Source organism: Dipteris shenzhenensis, chromosome 29, assembly GCF_047967505.1.
Source record: "Dipteris shenzhenensis isolate YYH24624 ecotype China chromosome 29, Dip_SZ_1.0, whole genome shotgun sequence".
NCBI classification, from domain to species: Eukaryota; Viridiplantae; Streptophyta; class Polypodiopsida; order Gleicheniales; family Dipteridaceae; genus Dipteris; species Dipteris shenzhenensis.
In genome coordinates, this window is record NC_141624.1 from 32,140,262 (window position 1) to 32,152,864 (window position 12,603).

Sequence of the window (12,603 nt, forward strand, 5' to 3'; positions counted from 1 at the left end):
AGAAAGGATCTAGTATCTGTGAAGTGCTGGCAAATCCTCGTCATTGAATGATTGATCATGAAAATTTGGCAATGGATCTTGCCCTTTGGACATAGTGGCAACACTTGGGGTTCCTTTGAGTGTCCATAAACTTGTGATTATGATTTTGGTAGCTGATAGTCTTGGATGCTAGACAGTTGGTGGCTGAAGTCTTGCTCACTACAATTGGTCGTTGAAATCAACCATTGAATGGGGTCAACAAATTTGATCATTGAATTTAGCTATCAATTTGGTCATCCATATGGGTTTCAATTTATCGATCAAACTATCCATTGGATTTGACTTTGATCGATCAAACTGGTCATCCAATTTGGCCATCAATTTGGTCATTGATAGATCACCCGAACTAGTGTAGTCAAATCTAAGCCATTGGTCGGGACATTGATCCTTTAAATACCCTATTTTATGCATATGCTGGACCTCAATAGAGTTCTTTTTGTCACTTCTAAGTTGGTTCGTGCCTTCGTTATGGGTGGAACAAATTTGTGCAAGCATGAATTATTCTTTATATTGGCCAACCTATTTTCATGATACTTGAAGCATCTTCTCAAAGGCAAAAAGTAGGAAAACTAGATGTGGAGCTATTTACTCGGGAAAAAAAGTGAAACAATTTCAATCTTTTCACTAGCATAAAATAATATAGAGTTTTTAAGCAAAAAAAAGGCCAAGCTAGTCATGTTATTTTGTCCCCCTCCATAGCCAGCTTGACTAAAGGCATACTATCTTCGCTTCACCATCCATGCGTTGGTTCTTGATTAATGAGTCTTAGCTAGGGGGTCTATGATATTTTCCATCAATGATCTCATTTACTACAAAACCAAAGTAATCACAACATGTATACATTATTAGTACCATCCAAACAAAAGATTTATAGATTATTAGTAGGATTACCTAGTAAACTGGCCACCCAATTAGTAGGCCTTCCATGGAGTTTGCATTGTAAAAGGACAAGCGCAATGCAAAAGGCCAACATGAGAATGTGATGTATTATGGTGCTTAAATTTGTTGTGTAGGTTGGGACTCTCAACTATTTGGATTCTAAGAATAGAAACATGGAGTTATGTAGAAAATTCAATGCTTGAGATTTAAGTAAGTGCCCAAAATCAATGAGCTTCTCATCAATCTAGACAACTTGTACATGTACTAGTTAATTTGCACTTCGTAGTCAACTCTCCCACTTGACTATTCTAGCCTACCACCATCATTGGATTTGGAATTTGCATCTAGCCACTAGCATTGTCAGCGTTGGCTTCCCACATCTGGCATGATCCCTATTTGGCAATGATTTGATGACATTCTATCTAACCCAAAGCTTTCCTTGGGTTTTATCCTTTCTAATTTTTCTCCCAACCATTCCATCTTTTCTTGAAGGTCCTTCTCTTTTGATTCTTTATTTGGATGCATCAAACTCTCCATGTTCAAGGAGAGAGTAGAATCGACCATTTCTTGTTTGCAATATTGTAGTATAGCAAGGTTGCTCTGGCCCAAATATATTGTCAAGGGGAGTTGTCTCCGTATTGCTCTTGCATGGTTTATTACAAGTTGCATTTGTAGAATATAAAGAGTCCTAGATTGATGGCATTTCAAATGCTTCTGATTATCTTAGAGATCTCTTACGTAGAGAACAAAGCTTTTCCTTAATTTCTTATCTATAGAGAACCTCAGTTCTCCAAGCATGGTTACTAAAGTGTATAATTGATTAATTTAATACTTGAGGTGGAGCCCCGATTCTGTTCATCTTTCATGTTGTCTCCTCCATTTCTAAAATTTGAGTAGTTGTTCATCCAAGCTTTGTCCTCTTTAAGGATGACTTCTTGAATATTCACTTTTTTGTGATTCTACATGTGGGATGCACCAAGCATACCCAAGTTGGTAGAAGGTAAATAATGCAACCTACTACAACCTCCATGTAGCACTATTAAGGTAGCATGTGTCCTTCACAAGCACAAGTTATGTGTCCATGAGGAATAAGCTTATTGGTGGTAGCAATGCGGTACAACCTCCATGGCACATCAACAGTCACAAGCACGTTGGTTGTTGGGTAGCAATGCAACCTTAATGGCACAATGAGTACTCCATGTGGTGCTATTAAGGTAACATATTTCCTCAACCAGGCACCACCATCAAGCTTGTTGGTGGTTGCAATTGTAGTGCTTTTTAGAAGGGAATGTTCTGCTAGTGTCTTTTTTATGCCACTCCATATAATTCTCTTTGATGAAATATAAAAATCATTTATTGTGCAAAGATTTTAGGTGTTGTGCTGAGCTTGCATGCTCTCCACCCTACACTTGAAACAACCTATTTTGCAAATATTCCAAATATTATAGGAGGTTAAGGTTCTTACCTTTTATTTGCTTATTTTACAAACAACAAGGTTGATTTCTTGTGTGAAAAATTAGCCATTGCCACAATTCTCGCTTTGTTCTCATATCCCTAGTAGGGCTATAAATTTTATAGTACTAAACATTGTTATGTACATAATATTTTAAAATTGTTACAATATGTTTATTTGATGATATATAATACCAAGGAGGCAATTCATATGAAGTCCTAGGACAGAAACTTGTTATGCTAGCCTCAATAAAAATTTTAGGTGTGCAACTGGGGAAGATGTCTGTTGAAGGGGAAAATTTTGAAGAATGTTTAGCAATATTGCTTTTTATTGCAAACTCAGTCTAGGATGATAGTTTTAAAACCAATGATGTTCAAAATTTCTTCAAATGATTATTTTCAAATCTCTTATAGGAAATTGTTCATGTAGTTTACAATGTGCATATATACTTTGTACGTATTGTATATTTCTCAAGAGACTTTTCAACTTGAATGGTATTTCTTTGTTATTATTCTGAATACTTGATTTCGTTAAATTTATAGTTTTCTTATTGGATGAGGATTGTAGGCTTATAAAAAATGTATACTTCTACTCAAGTTGCTACCATTCGTGCCATTTGTATTTATGTGCATGCTGTATTAGCATGGATGGATAGCATATAGTGGCTTTAAAAGGTGTAGGAAAATTATTCAATGATAAGTTAGAAAGGCAAACATTGTTGAGAGGGGAAAACAAGGGTCTTGTGATAAAAACAAAGGGGGCCATGTGAGGGAGCTTTTTGGCTGTGGGGTTGGGTTCCTTAGGTACATGGAGAGAGTGTGGATGGACATACTCTCAAGAAGTTTTCGTGCAGAATGTCGGCTAAGTGGGGGAAAGGATAAATAGTCAAGTGAGACTTGAGGGTACTTTTGAGTTAAAGTATTGGAGTTTGTCTTCTTCTCTTTTGTTTATTTGCTTCAAAAAGGCTCACCTCACTACCACATACTGTCCTTGGACAACAATTGCAACTAAGGAAAGTTCAACCCAATCTCTCCTAAAAAGCTCGAGTTTGCCTATATCCCTTACTCGGGAGTTCTAAGGATACACGTGGCTCCTACATATGATGTGAACCAAGGTATAGTTCTTGGAAATCTCCTCTTCTTATCTATTGACAGAAAGTAAATAGGACTATTCTTAGAGCATGATCATCTCTCCACCAAAATAGCTCATTAGAGGCTAGAAATGGCCTTGCTCCTAGAGTCAAGTGTGAAAAATGGCTAGAGGGCATTCCCATGATCTCTCTCTTTTGTAACTTTAGCCTAGAATGAAGGTTGACAGAAAAAGCTTGTTAGTCTTTAGCAAGGTCTCCACATAAGATGATGCCTAACAAACCGTGCAAAACGCGGAGGAGAGGAGGTTTGCCCCCACACAGGAATAGAATGGTCGAAAGCCACTGCATGAAGAAGGCTTAATTCGTCGTCGATGAATAGTCCAACGCGGGAACACTCTCCTAGGTTGAGAAAGCTCATTTTGGCTATTTAAAGCTTTTGCTAAAGAGTAGTTGCTTGCTCTTATTGGTTTCTCAGACCTCTTGAGGGCTTATTAGAATTATAGCCTCGAGCACACGCATACTAGCATAATTAGTTATGCCACGTGTGTCGCGACAATAAAGAGCGTATGTAGGTTCATAAGGAGATGTGGGGAACAAAAATTGGCATCCAATGGACGATACTAAAAATGAGAAGTGGGATAGTTGAGGGGGGTAAAGTCCCTTAAAAAAAAATTAAATGAAAATAAATAAATGAAAAGGAAGATGCGAGTCGCGACATCGATGAGTTGACTGGTTGATAGGCTGGTGGCCACGTGGGTCGGGTCGCACGTGCTGGCTGGTTGATTTGTTGCGAGGGCTCGCTTTTCAGGGGGCGGCGTTGGGAACCCTACGCGTAAGGTCACATGCCGCCTGCCAGGCGGGCGTACCCCCATGGCGCAGCCTTATCCGCCAGCCATTGCCAGCCGGTAAGCCGCTATTGGACAGGAAACGGACAGTTGCTGGCCCCTGCGGAATGAAGCATGATTAAGCAAATAACCTTTAGTATCCCTTATCAACAATTGAAGAAATTATAAATATATTACCTTGAAAAAAAGAAAATTATACTAACCCACATCGTGGTCACTCGGAGGACACACCCTCCCCATCACTAATCTCAGAAGAATTCTTGCCTCACAGATAGGGAAACATCTACCTGATGTGTTGTGGAGGAGATGACCTCAAGGTCTATCCATTACGATCGCGTTCAGGGCTTTGATTTGTCACTCTCAGTAAGGCCACTACTATAACTTCTACCTGATGTGTTGTGGAGGAGATGACCTCAAGGTCTATCCATTACGATCGCGTTTAGGGCTTTGATTTGTCACTCTCAGTAAGGCCACTACTATAACTTCAAGGCCTTAATTTGTAGCTCATTACTATCACTTTCAAGCCTTAATTTGTAGTTTGCCATTACTAAGAGGCCTTAAGTTGAAGTGCTGGATGAGGCCATTCCTATCACTTTCAAGCCTAAATGTGTAGTAGTTTGATGAGGCGACAGGGCCAACTAGTTGTGTGATACAAGTTCTAACAATTGTCAAGATCACTACGAGAGGAAGTCCTGGGTGTTCTTTTGTGGGTGGTGCAATTTATCTCAAAAGGGGGGAGAGATGTTGGTTGGTTGGGACACGTGTCGTGCCGGGAAATAGAGACGGGCCGGCGGCCGGGGAACGTGGGTGTGAAAGGGACAGGCGGGGGCGCAAAATCTATTACGAGGCGAAATGATTGGGCCAGAATATTTTACGCAAAAAGCAAAAAAAGGATAATAAAAAGAAGGGAGCTGAATATTGAAACAAATAAATTAAATGGCAAATCGTACAGGTAGACTGAGCAATACATGCAACGTCACTCATGTGTTTGTTTCTTCATCATCTTCTTCGTCTTCAATTCTTCATCTTCGTCGTCTTCGTCGTCGTAAGCTCTTCGTAGTAAACACTCAACAATCACTTCTTCTTCTTCTTCGTAAGCTCTCCTCAGTAACAGCAACCTCTCTCCTTATTGTAGCCGCCGCCGCCATCAATCCTCTCTCTCACTCCTCCTCGTTCCTCGTAAACAGTAAACAGTTATCAACATAGTAAACTACTGCAGTCGCCACCACCCATCCTTCCATCCCGTCGCTCCCTCCCTGCCTTCCATCCCTTCCCTCCCCCCCCCTCCACCTCCCTTCGCTCCCCTCCTCCTCCTCTTCCCCTCCCCCCTCCCATTTCCTGCACCATGCAGCCCCCCCCCGACTCCAACCCCCCCTCTTCCGGCTTTAGCCTCCGTCGCCCCCCCCTCGACGTCCCTGGCTCCTCCAACCTCCCCCCCCTCCCCCGTGACTCCCGTGGCTCCCTCGAGGTCTTCAATCCCTCCGGGTTCTCTTCCACCCCTTCTCGAATTGCTGCCTGGTCGAATTTCCCCGCAGTTGCCCCGCCGATAGGTGAATATGCTGAAGTAGAATCCCCGGATAGTGTCCCCAGGACCGTCTCTGGAACGGTCAAGCAGCAGGTTGATAGGTGGAATAAGACGCTAAGCTTTGGACCCGGCGAACAGACTGATGTAGATCTTGGCAAGGTCTCTCCAAAGGAGGATATGTCGAAAGATTTCATGCTGGAGCCAAGTGTTCTCATCGAGGATGCAGAAGAGATCGAAGCCGACTGGCCAGCGCAGACACAGCTGGGATCTGTGAGCGAAGACGTGGAGGCGGATGGGGTGGCTCAAAAGAATAGTAATGCTGGAGAGAATGCAGAGGGTAAGAGTCGGAAGATTATGTCCGAGGCCGGCATAGCGGAAAGAGCAGCGGAGTGGGGTTTGGTAGTGAAAAGTAATGTGGGTGAGGGCAAGGGTCCTAGTGTAGGAGCACGAACTTCTGGCGAGGAGCGGCGATCTGGCAATTTTCAAAGACATTCAGGAATATCCGTACGATCGTCGGAAGACTCTGAGTCTGTCTCGTACATCCCCCGTGTCTCAAAGGACTTGAAGGATGCTTTGGAAACATTTCAACAGACCTTTGTGGTGTCTGATGCAACGAGGCAGGACTATCCAATCCTGTACGCAAGTGCTGGGTTCTTTAAAATGACTGGATACAGCTCGAAAGAAGTGATTGGAAGAAACTGGTCAGTCCCTTTCTGGAACTGTTTGATAGCACTCTTCATAATTCTTATTCATTTTCTCTAGAGTCTGTCGAATAAAGGTGTTAGGTGGGGTTCTCTTGACAAGGCAAATTGTTGCGAATTGCAAACCTATATGAGCATTTTTTGTAGACTGTAGAGAAGCAGGACTCTTGATACAGTTCCACGAACAAAAGTCCTAATAGAGGAAAACATTATCTTACGGTTCTCCCAACCAACAATTGTTCAACTCTTGATCCGTAGTCCTTCGATAGAAGCTCTATACTCGTAAAGGGATGCTCTTTAGAAGGCCCGAAGGTCTGCTTCTCAATATTGATGCTTTTTTAAAGCCTACAAACTCGTAGTATCACATCACCCCCTGAGCGAACTGCTCTGTAAAAGAGCCCCTCATCTATTTTTAGTCCATCGCTAAGCTCATGTGGAGTTATTCAGCAGACTAGCTTCACCGTATTGTGGCAGTTAAAATCTTTTGTATGCTGTGCGATTAGTTCTGGTTACTGATGCAGATATTACTTGTCCATCGCACAGCAGCCTTGGCATCGCTTGTTGCATGTTTTTTTTTCCCAAAGGACAGAGAACTTTCTATTAAGTTTTTGAGAGAAAACCAACCATACAAACCAGCTATCTGTGGTGCTGATCATGGAAGAAAGTAAGCAGAAGTGCTATCTGTGTGCAGGTTGCTTCTAGAGAGCCCAACTCACTGCCGAGGGAATCTTAGAAACATTGGCCAACAACTAGGGTGGGGGGCTATACAATCAACGGATGCCTCGATCCGTGGATGTATAGAATACACTTGCAGGCCAAGCCTTGCAGAAATGGACATGCCTTTAAGCGGTGGCGGTCATTCAAGAACCCTTGTCCCTTGCTCCCATATGGCGTATAAGGTATACATGATACTTTGCCAAATGGCACATGTTGGCAGATTGTCATGCTGGTGCGCTGCATGGCGGGTGTTCCCAGGAGGCGGCGCAGTCCACATTGCGGCTGTTCAGGGCCCTTGCACGTCTGCTTGCTGCCACATGGGAGCGCCTGTGGAAGTGCCTTGGTCAGGCGAGTATGGGGGGCCTATGTGGCCACCCTTTGGTGCTGCAGACCCAGACCTTTTATAGGTAGACCTGCTGGTCTGTTACCTATGCTGTCTGGTTGACTGTTGAGGCCATGGGGTCAGCCCCTTACAGGCCCGTGTGTCCAGCCCTTGATAGGGCAGATCAGGACGGCCCATATAGGGCAGGGGGTCTGCCTGTAGAGGCATGCGAGTTGGCCCAAATCTTGGGGACACGATGGTGGCACTAGTTTGAAGTCCGACTAGATTATCAGAACCAAGGCTTGGATGTCAAGATCCCAAGCCATGGGTCCAAGTTCATTTCTTGGCTGAAAGGTGTTCCGCCTCGATCTTTGATTTTGGTAATTCAGAGGGCTTGGGTTGGGACTCAGCAGGACACAGTACTACAGCAGGCCCAAGATGTCTCCCTCACGACGAATCTTTCTTGGGCCCTATCACCAATATGCATAGAGGAGGCATCTTCTTGGCTAATCTCATTTGTGAGTGAAGGGTGTTTAGATTTATCCGTTGTTGATGAGGTTGAGTAATGAGCACCTCTAATTTCTAACATGGTATTAGAGCCGTTGACTTAGCTCTTGTGGTCATGTAAAAAGGTGGTGTCTCTCCAAGTTCAAAGGCGACTTTGATTCAAGGCCAATGCATGCATTTGTTTGGTTGTTTCTATGATTGGCATCTCACATGCCCTTCTCAGACTTAGGTGATATGGGAACGCTAGATGGGACTATTAACCCCCTTTAGAATGTTAGGCTGGAAACTTTGAAAGGTGATTATGGGAATGAAACTCAAGCTCATGATGTTCAGGTTGCTTTGGGGAAGGTGATAGTCATTGCAAATCTAGACGAATGACAAAAAATGGGAAGACCAAGATGCTGCAAATCTAGACGAGGTCAAAGCATGGGAAGACAAAGATGCTGAGGCATTGCCCATGGTCATTGGGACTACGGGGGACTCAATCAGTCCTCACATTGAGAATGCAGGTACATTGAGTGAGGCATGAACCGTTCTTAAGGATCTCTATAAGATGAATAATTTGTAAAAATCCAATCCCTCCAAAATTAATTTTACACTATGAGAACAAAAGAGGGGACTAAGTACATCACCATCTCACAGAAGTGAAGGTCATGAGACATAAATTGGCAACAGTTGGTTATAAGGTGAACTCGAGCCACCTAGCTAGTTGTAGGAATGCTTCCAAGGAATGCTGAAGGTCTTGTTATGATTTTGACCACTGGAGAGCGGACCAAAGCCTCTTACATTTAAAGAATTTGGGTCCTTTTTGCTATAGGAAGAAGCTCAAGAGAGCCTGTATGAAAGTAGTTGCCATGGCAAGGCCTTTTCGGCTAAAGGAAAGGACAAGGGCAATGATTGGAGAGCATTATTCCACGCAGGTTAGTGAGGATTAGGAAGGTCGGTATATTGATAGTGGAACTTCACGGCACATGTCAAACAAGAAGGGCTGGTTTAAAGCATTGGAAAATGCACATCTAGGCTCAAGGGTTATTGCTAGAGATAGCCGCACATGTCATCTTAAGGGGATAGGGAGTATTCCATTCACCATGAACTCAGGGACCATGCAAGTAATCTCAAATGTATGTTGTTTGATCTCTGTAAGTCTGTTAGTCAAATGATAACAAATTCGATGAAGATGGAGTTCGATAATTAGGGAATCCGGTCAAGTCAAGATAGATACTGGCACGAGGAGTGAGGAGAATGATTTGTGTTGGATTAAGGTATTGATGGCTCAAGGAAAGTCAGACGGCTCAAGATTGTGGCATGAAAGATTTGGTCATGTCAACCACGGTACCTTTTTAGAGATGCGAGACGATGGTATGGTGGATGGACTTTCACCAATAGCAGGCATTCAAGGTGTCTATGAAGATTTCATGGGAGGCAAACAATACCTTCGAGAGGCCATTTCCAGCTCCAAAATGGAGCTGGTGCATTTCGACATATGTAGACATATGTAGGAAGATGCCGACACAATCATTCATATGTTCAATTTTTTCTTACCTTTATTGATGATTTTAGCTGCATGATTTGGGTACACTGCTTTGCAAAGAAATTACAAGCCTTTGGAAAGCCTATGGATGGAGGGCCAAGGTCGAGGAGTCAGGAAAGGAATTGAAATTATTTCGTATTGAAGAAGGGGTGAAGTTACTTCGGAAGCTTTTGAAACTTATTGTATAAGAAGAATCGAATCAAGAGACAACTTGTTGCAGCACACACATCCCAACAAAACAGGGTGGCTGAAAGGAAAGACCTTGTGATTGTAGAGATGGAGCTAACAATGTTGATGGGGAAGAAACTTTCCAAGGCCTATTGGGATGACGCGATTTGCACTGCGATTTGATCATCCTTAACATGGGAAAGACGGAGTCAGTCATGGAGAGGAGCCCACATGAAGCTTATTACGGCAAGAATCTTGGCATCCCCCGCTTACATATTTTTTATTTCTAAAGCATTTATACATCTTCATAAGGGTGAAAGAAACAAGTTACACATCCTAGAAGGAGAAAGTGTGTATTCATGGGATGCATTGACGAGTCAAAGGCATATGGGCTCTTCAGCCCAGAAAAAGAAGCTAATTTTCGCAAACCACGATGTTACCTTGGAGGAGATGGAGCCCCAGCTAGAGGTCACAGCATAGGAGGCTTCAAGAGTAGGATTCCTATGTTGCGACCTCTAGTTGGCGCTCCATCTCCTCCAAGGTAACATCGTGGTTTGTGAAAATTAGCTTCTTTTTCTGGGCCGAAGAGCCCATATGCCTTTGACTCTTCAATGCATCCCATGAATACACACTCTCTCCTTCTAGGATGTGTACCTTGTTTCTTTCACCCTTATGAAGATGTATAAATGCTTTAGAAATAAAAAATCTGTAAGTGGGGGATGCCAAGCTTCTTACCGTAATAAGCTTCATGTGGGCTCCTCTCCTTGACTGACTCCGTCTTTCCCATGTTAAGGATGATCAAATCGTAGTGCAAATCGCATCATCCCAATAGGCCTTGGAAAGTTTCTTCCCCATCAACATTGTTAGCTCCATCTCCTTCAAGACTCCAACAAAGGAGAGGAGAGGTCCACACCAGCATTTGAAGACCCTGTAGGATTCTAAGGTGATAGATTTTCCAGAGACAAGTATAGAGGGAAGAGATTCCAATGAGTGCAAAAGGACCCACTATGAACTTTGCTCTAGTAGCTCAGATTGAGGACCTGAACTCGTCTAAGGAGGCAAAAGATGTACCAATATTGTGGACTGCTATGGAGGTAGAGATTGAAGCCATTTTGAAGAATCACACTTGGGACTTGGTGGAAAGACCTACCAAGTGGAAGGTAATAGGTGCCAAGTGGGTTGCAAGGTGAGGTACAAATCCGGTCGTAATTTGGAAAAGTATAGGGTGAGATTGGTGGTCAAAGGAAAGTTCTAGTGGAGGGTTTAGGTTTTGATGAGACCTTTACCTTAATAGTAGCATGGATGGTAACCATATGCACAATCATTGCTTGGGTTGCTCATTGTGGATAGCCCATTTTTTAGATGGATGTCAAGTTTGCATTTTTAAATGGGGATTTTGAGAAAGAGGTCTACGTGGGGGCCCCTAGGGCATGCTACCGATGATTTCTTCAATGAAATAGGCCCCTAGGGCATGCTACCAATGATTTCTTCAATGAGATGGGCCTATCTCGAAGTCCATCGGATGTGAACCTGTATCTCTTTTCAGAGGGGGATTAATGGTCAATTACAGTCTCGTATGTTAATGATTTGATGATTGTTGTAGAGTGATCATAAGGGGAAGAGTGGAAAAGTCAAGGGTCTCTTGATGCATGAGATTGAGATGATTGACTTAGGACTTCTCCATTATTTCCTTGGGATAAAAATCAATCAAAGGAGCACAATACCTTTATTTCTCAAGGGAAGTATTGCTGTGATATCTTGAAGCAGTTCCTAGTGGAGGATTGCAAGGGAGTGGTGACATCAATGGAGGCTGGGGCCAAGCTGAGTAAGGAGACTACATCTCAGTTGGTTGATACTACTAAGTATCGCTAAATGGCTGGTAGCTTGCTTTACTTAACCAATATTTGACTAGATATTTCTTTTGCCATTGGGGTTCTTGATCAATTCTCATCAAAGCTAAGGGAGCATCACTGGAAAGCAGGGTTATGGGTGCTCAAGTACTTGAAGGATACAAGTACGTACAGAATCACATACAACACCGGTTTGGAGTTGGATGGATTCTGTAACTCAGACTAGGCAGGTGTGTGGGACATTAGACGCTTGGCAATGGGTTATTATTTCATGTTAGCATCAGGTATCATCTCATGGCTAAGTAATAGCTAGCTGTTCTGTAATTCAGACTAGGCTGGTGGTTGGGACATCAGATTCTCGATAATAAGTTATTGTTTCATGTTTGCATCAGGTATCATTTCATGGCTAAGTAAGTAATAGCTAACAGCTACCCTATTTTCAATGGAGGGAAGCTTGTGTCGCGCTGAGTCATCGGCAGAGGTGGATTTTGGAAGATATGGATATCCTCGAGAGGGTGCAATTATGATTATATCCGACAATCAAAGTCACATAGTGATTGCCATGAGCCTGCGTTTCCAATACAAATGAAACAAGGCGATGTTAATTACCATTTTATCTAGGAGCTGATCATTGGTGAGATCATGGAGTTGATGTATTCTTCACTTCCAATAACGTCTCAGATGTGTTCACAAAGTTTCTTCTAAGAGACCAGCTTGAGCACCTCATAAGACTCTGGAGATAGCCCATTGTGATTCATTGAGAGTGGGTGTTAGAAGCGGTCACTGCCCCATTGTGTACTCCTTATGAGGAGGACTAGGGTGCAATAGACCAAGGTAGATGCAGTGCAACAGTACCCCAAAACCAAATCAGGTTGAGGGAGGGTGTATCAGTTAGCAGTTGACAGACTGTGAGTTTGCAGTCTAGTCAGGTTAGTCTCAACCTAGGGGTTATCTAAGTCAGGTTAATCCTAACCTA

The 12,603-nt window shown here is 43.0% G+C and overlaps 1 protein-coding gene across 2 annotated transcripts in view; it reads left to right on the plus strand.

Annotated features, from left to right (window-relative positions):
* Positions 1-5,359: 5,359 nt before the first annotated feature.
* The window catches only part of LOC147882717 (phototropin-2-like), a 132,106-nt gene continuing 124,862 nt past the window's right edge, over positions 5,360-12,603 (plus strand). Inside the window, exon 1 of one of the 2 annotated variants that reach the window (XM_087400258.1) lies at positions 5,360-6,532. In XM_087400258.1, coding sequence (XP_087256384.1) covers positions 5,652-6,532 — 881 coding nt within the window. In that variant the 5' untranslated portion in view covers positions 5,360-5,651. The remainder of the gene's footprint in view (positions 6,533-12,603) is intronic. The other variant, XM_087400259.1, reaches the window with a different exon arrangement.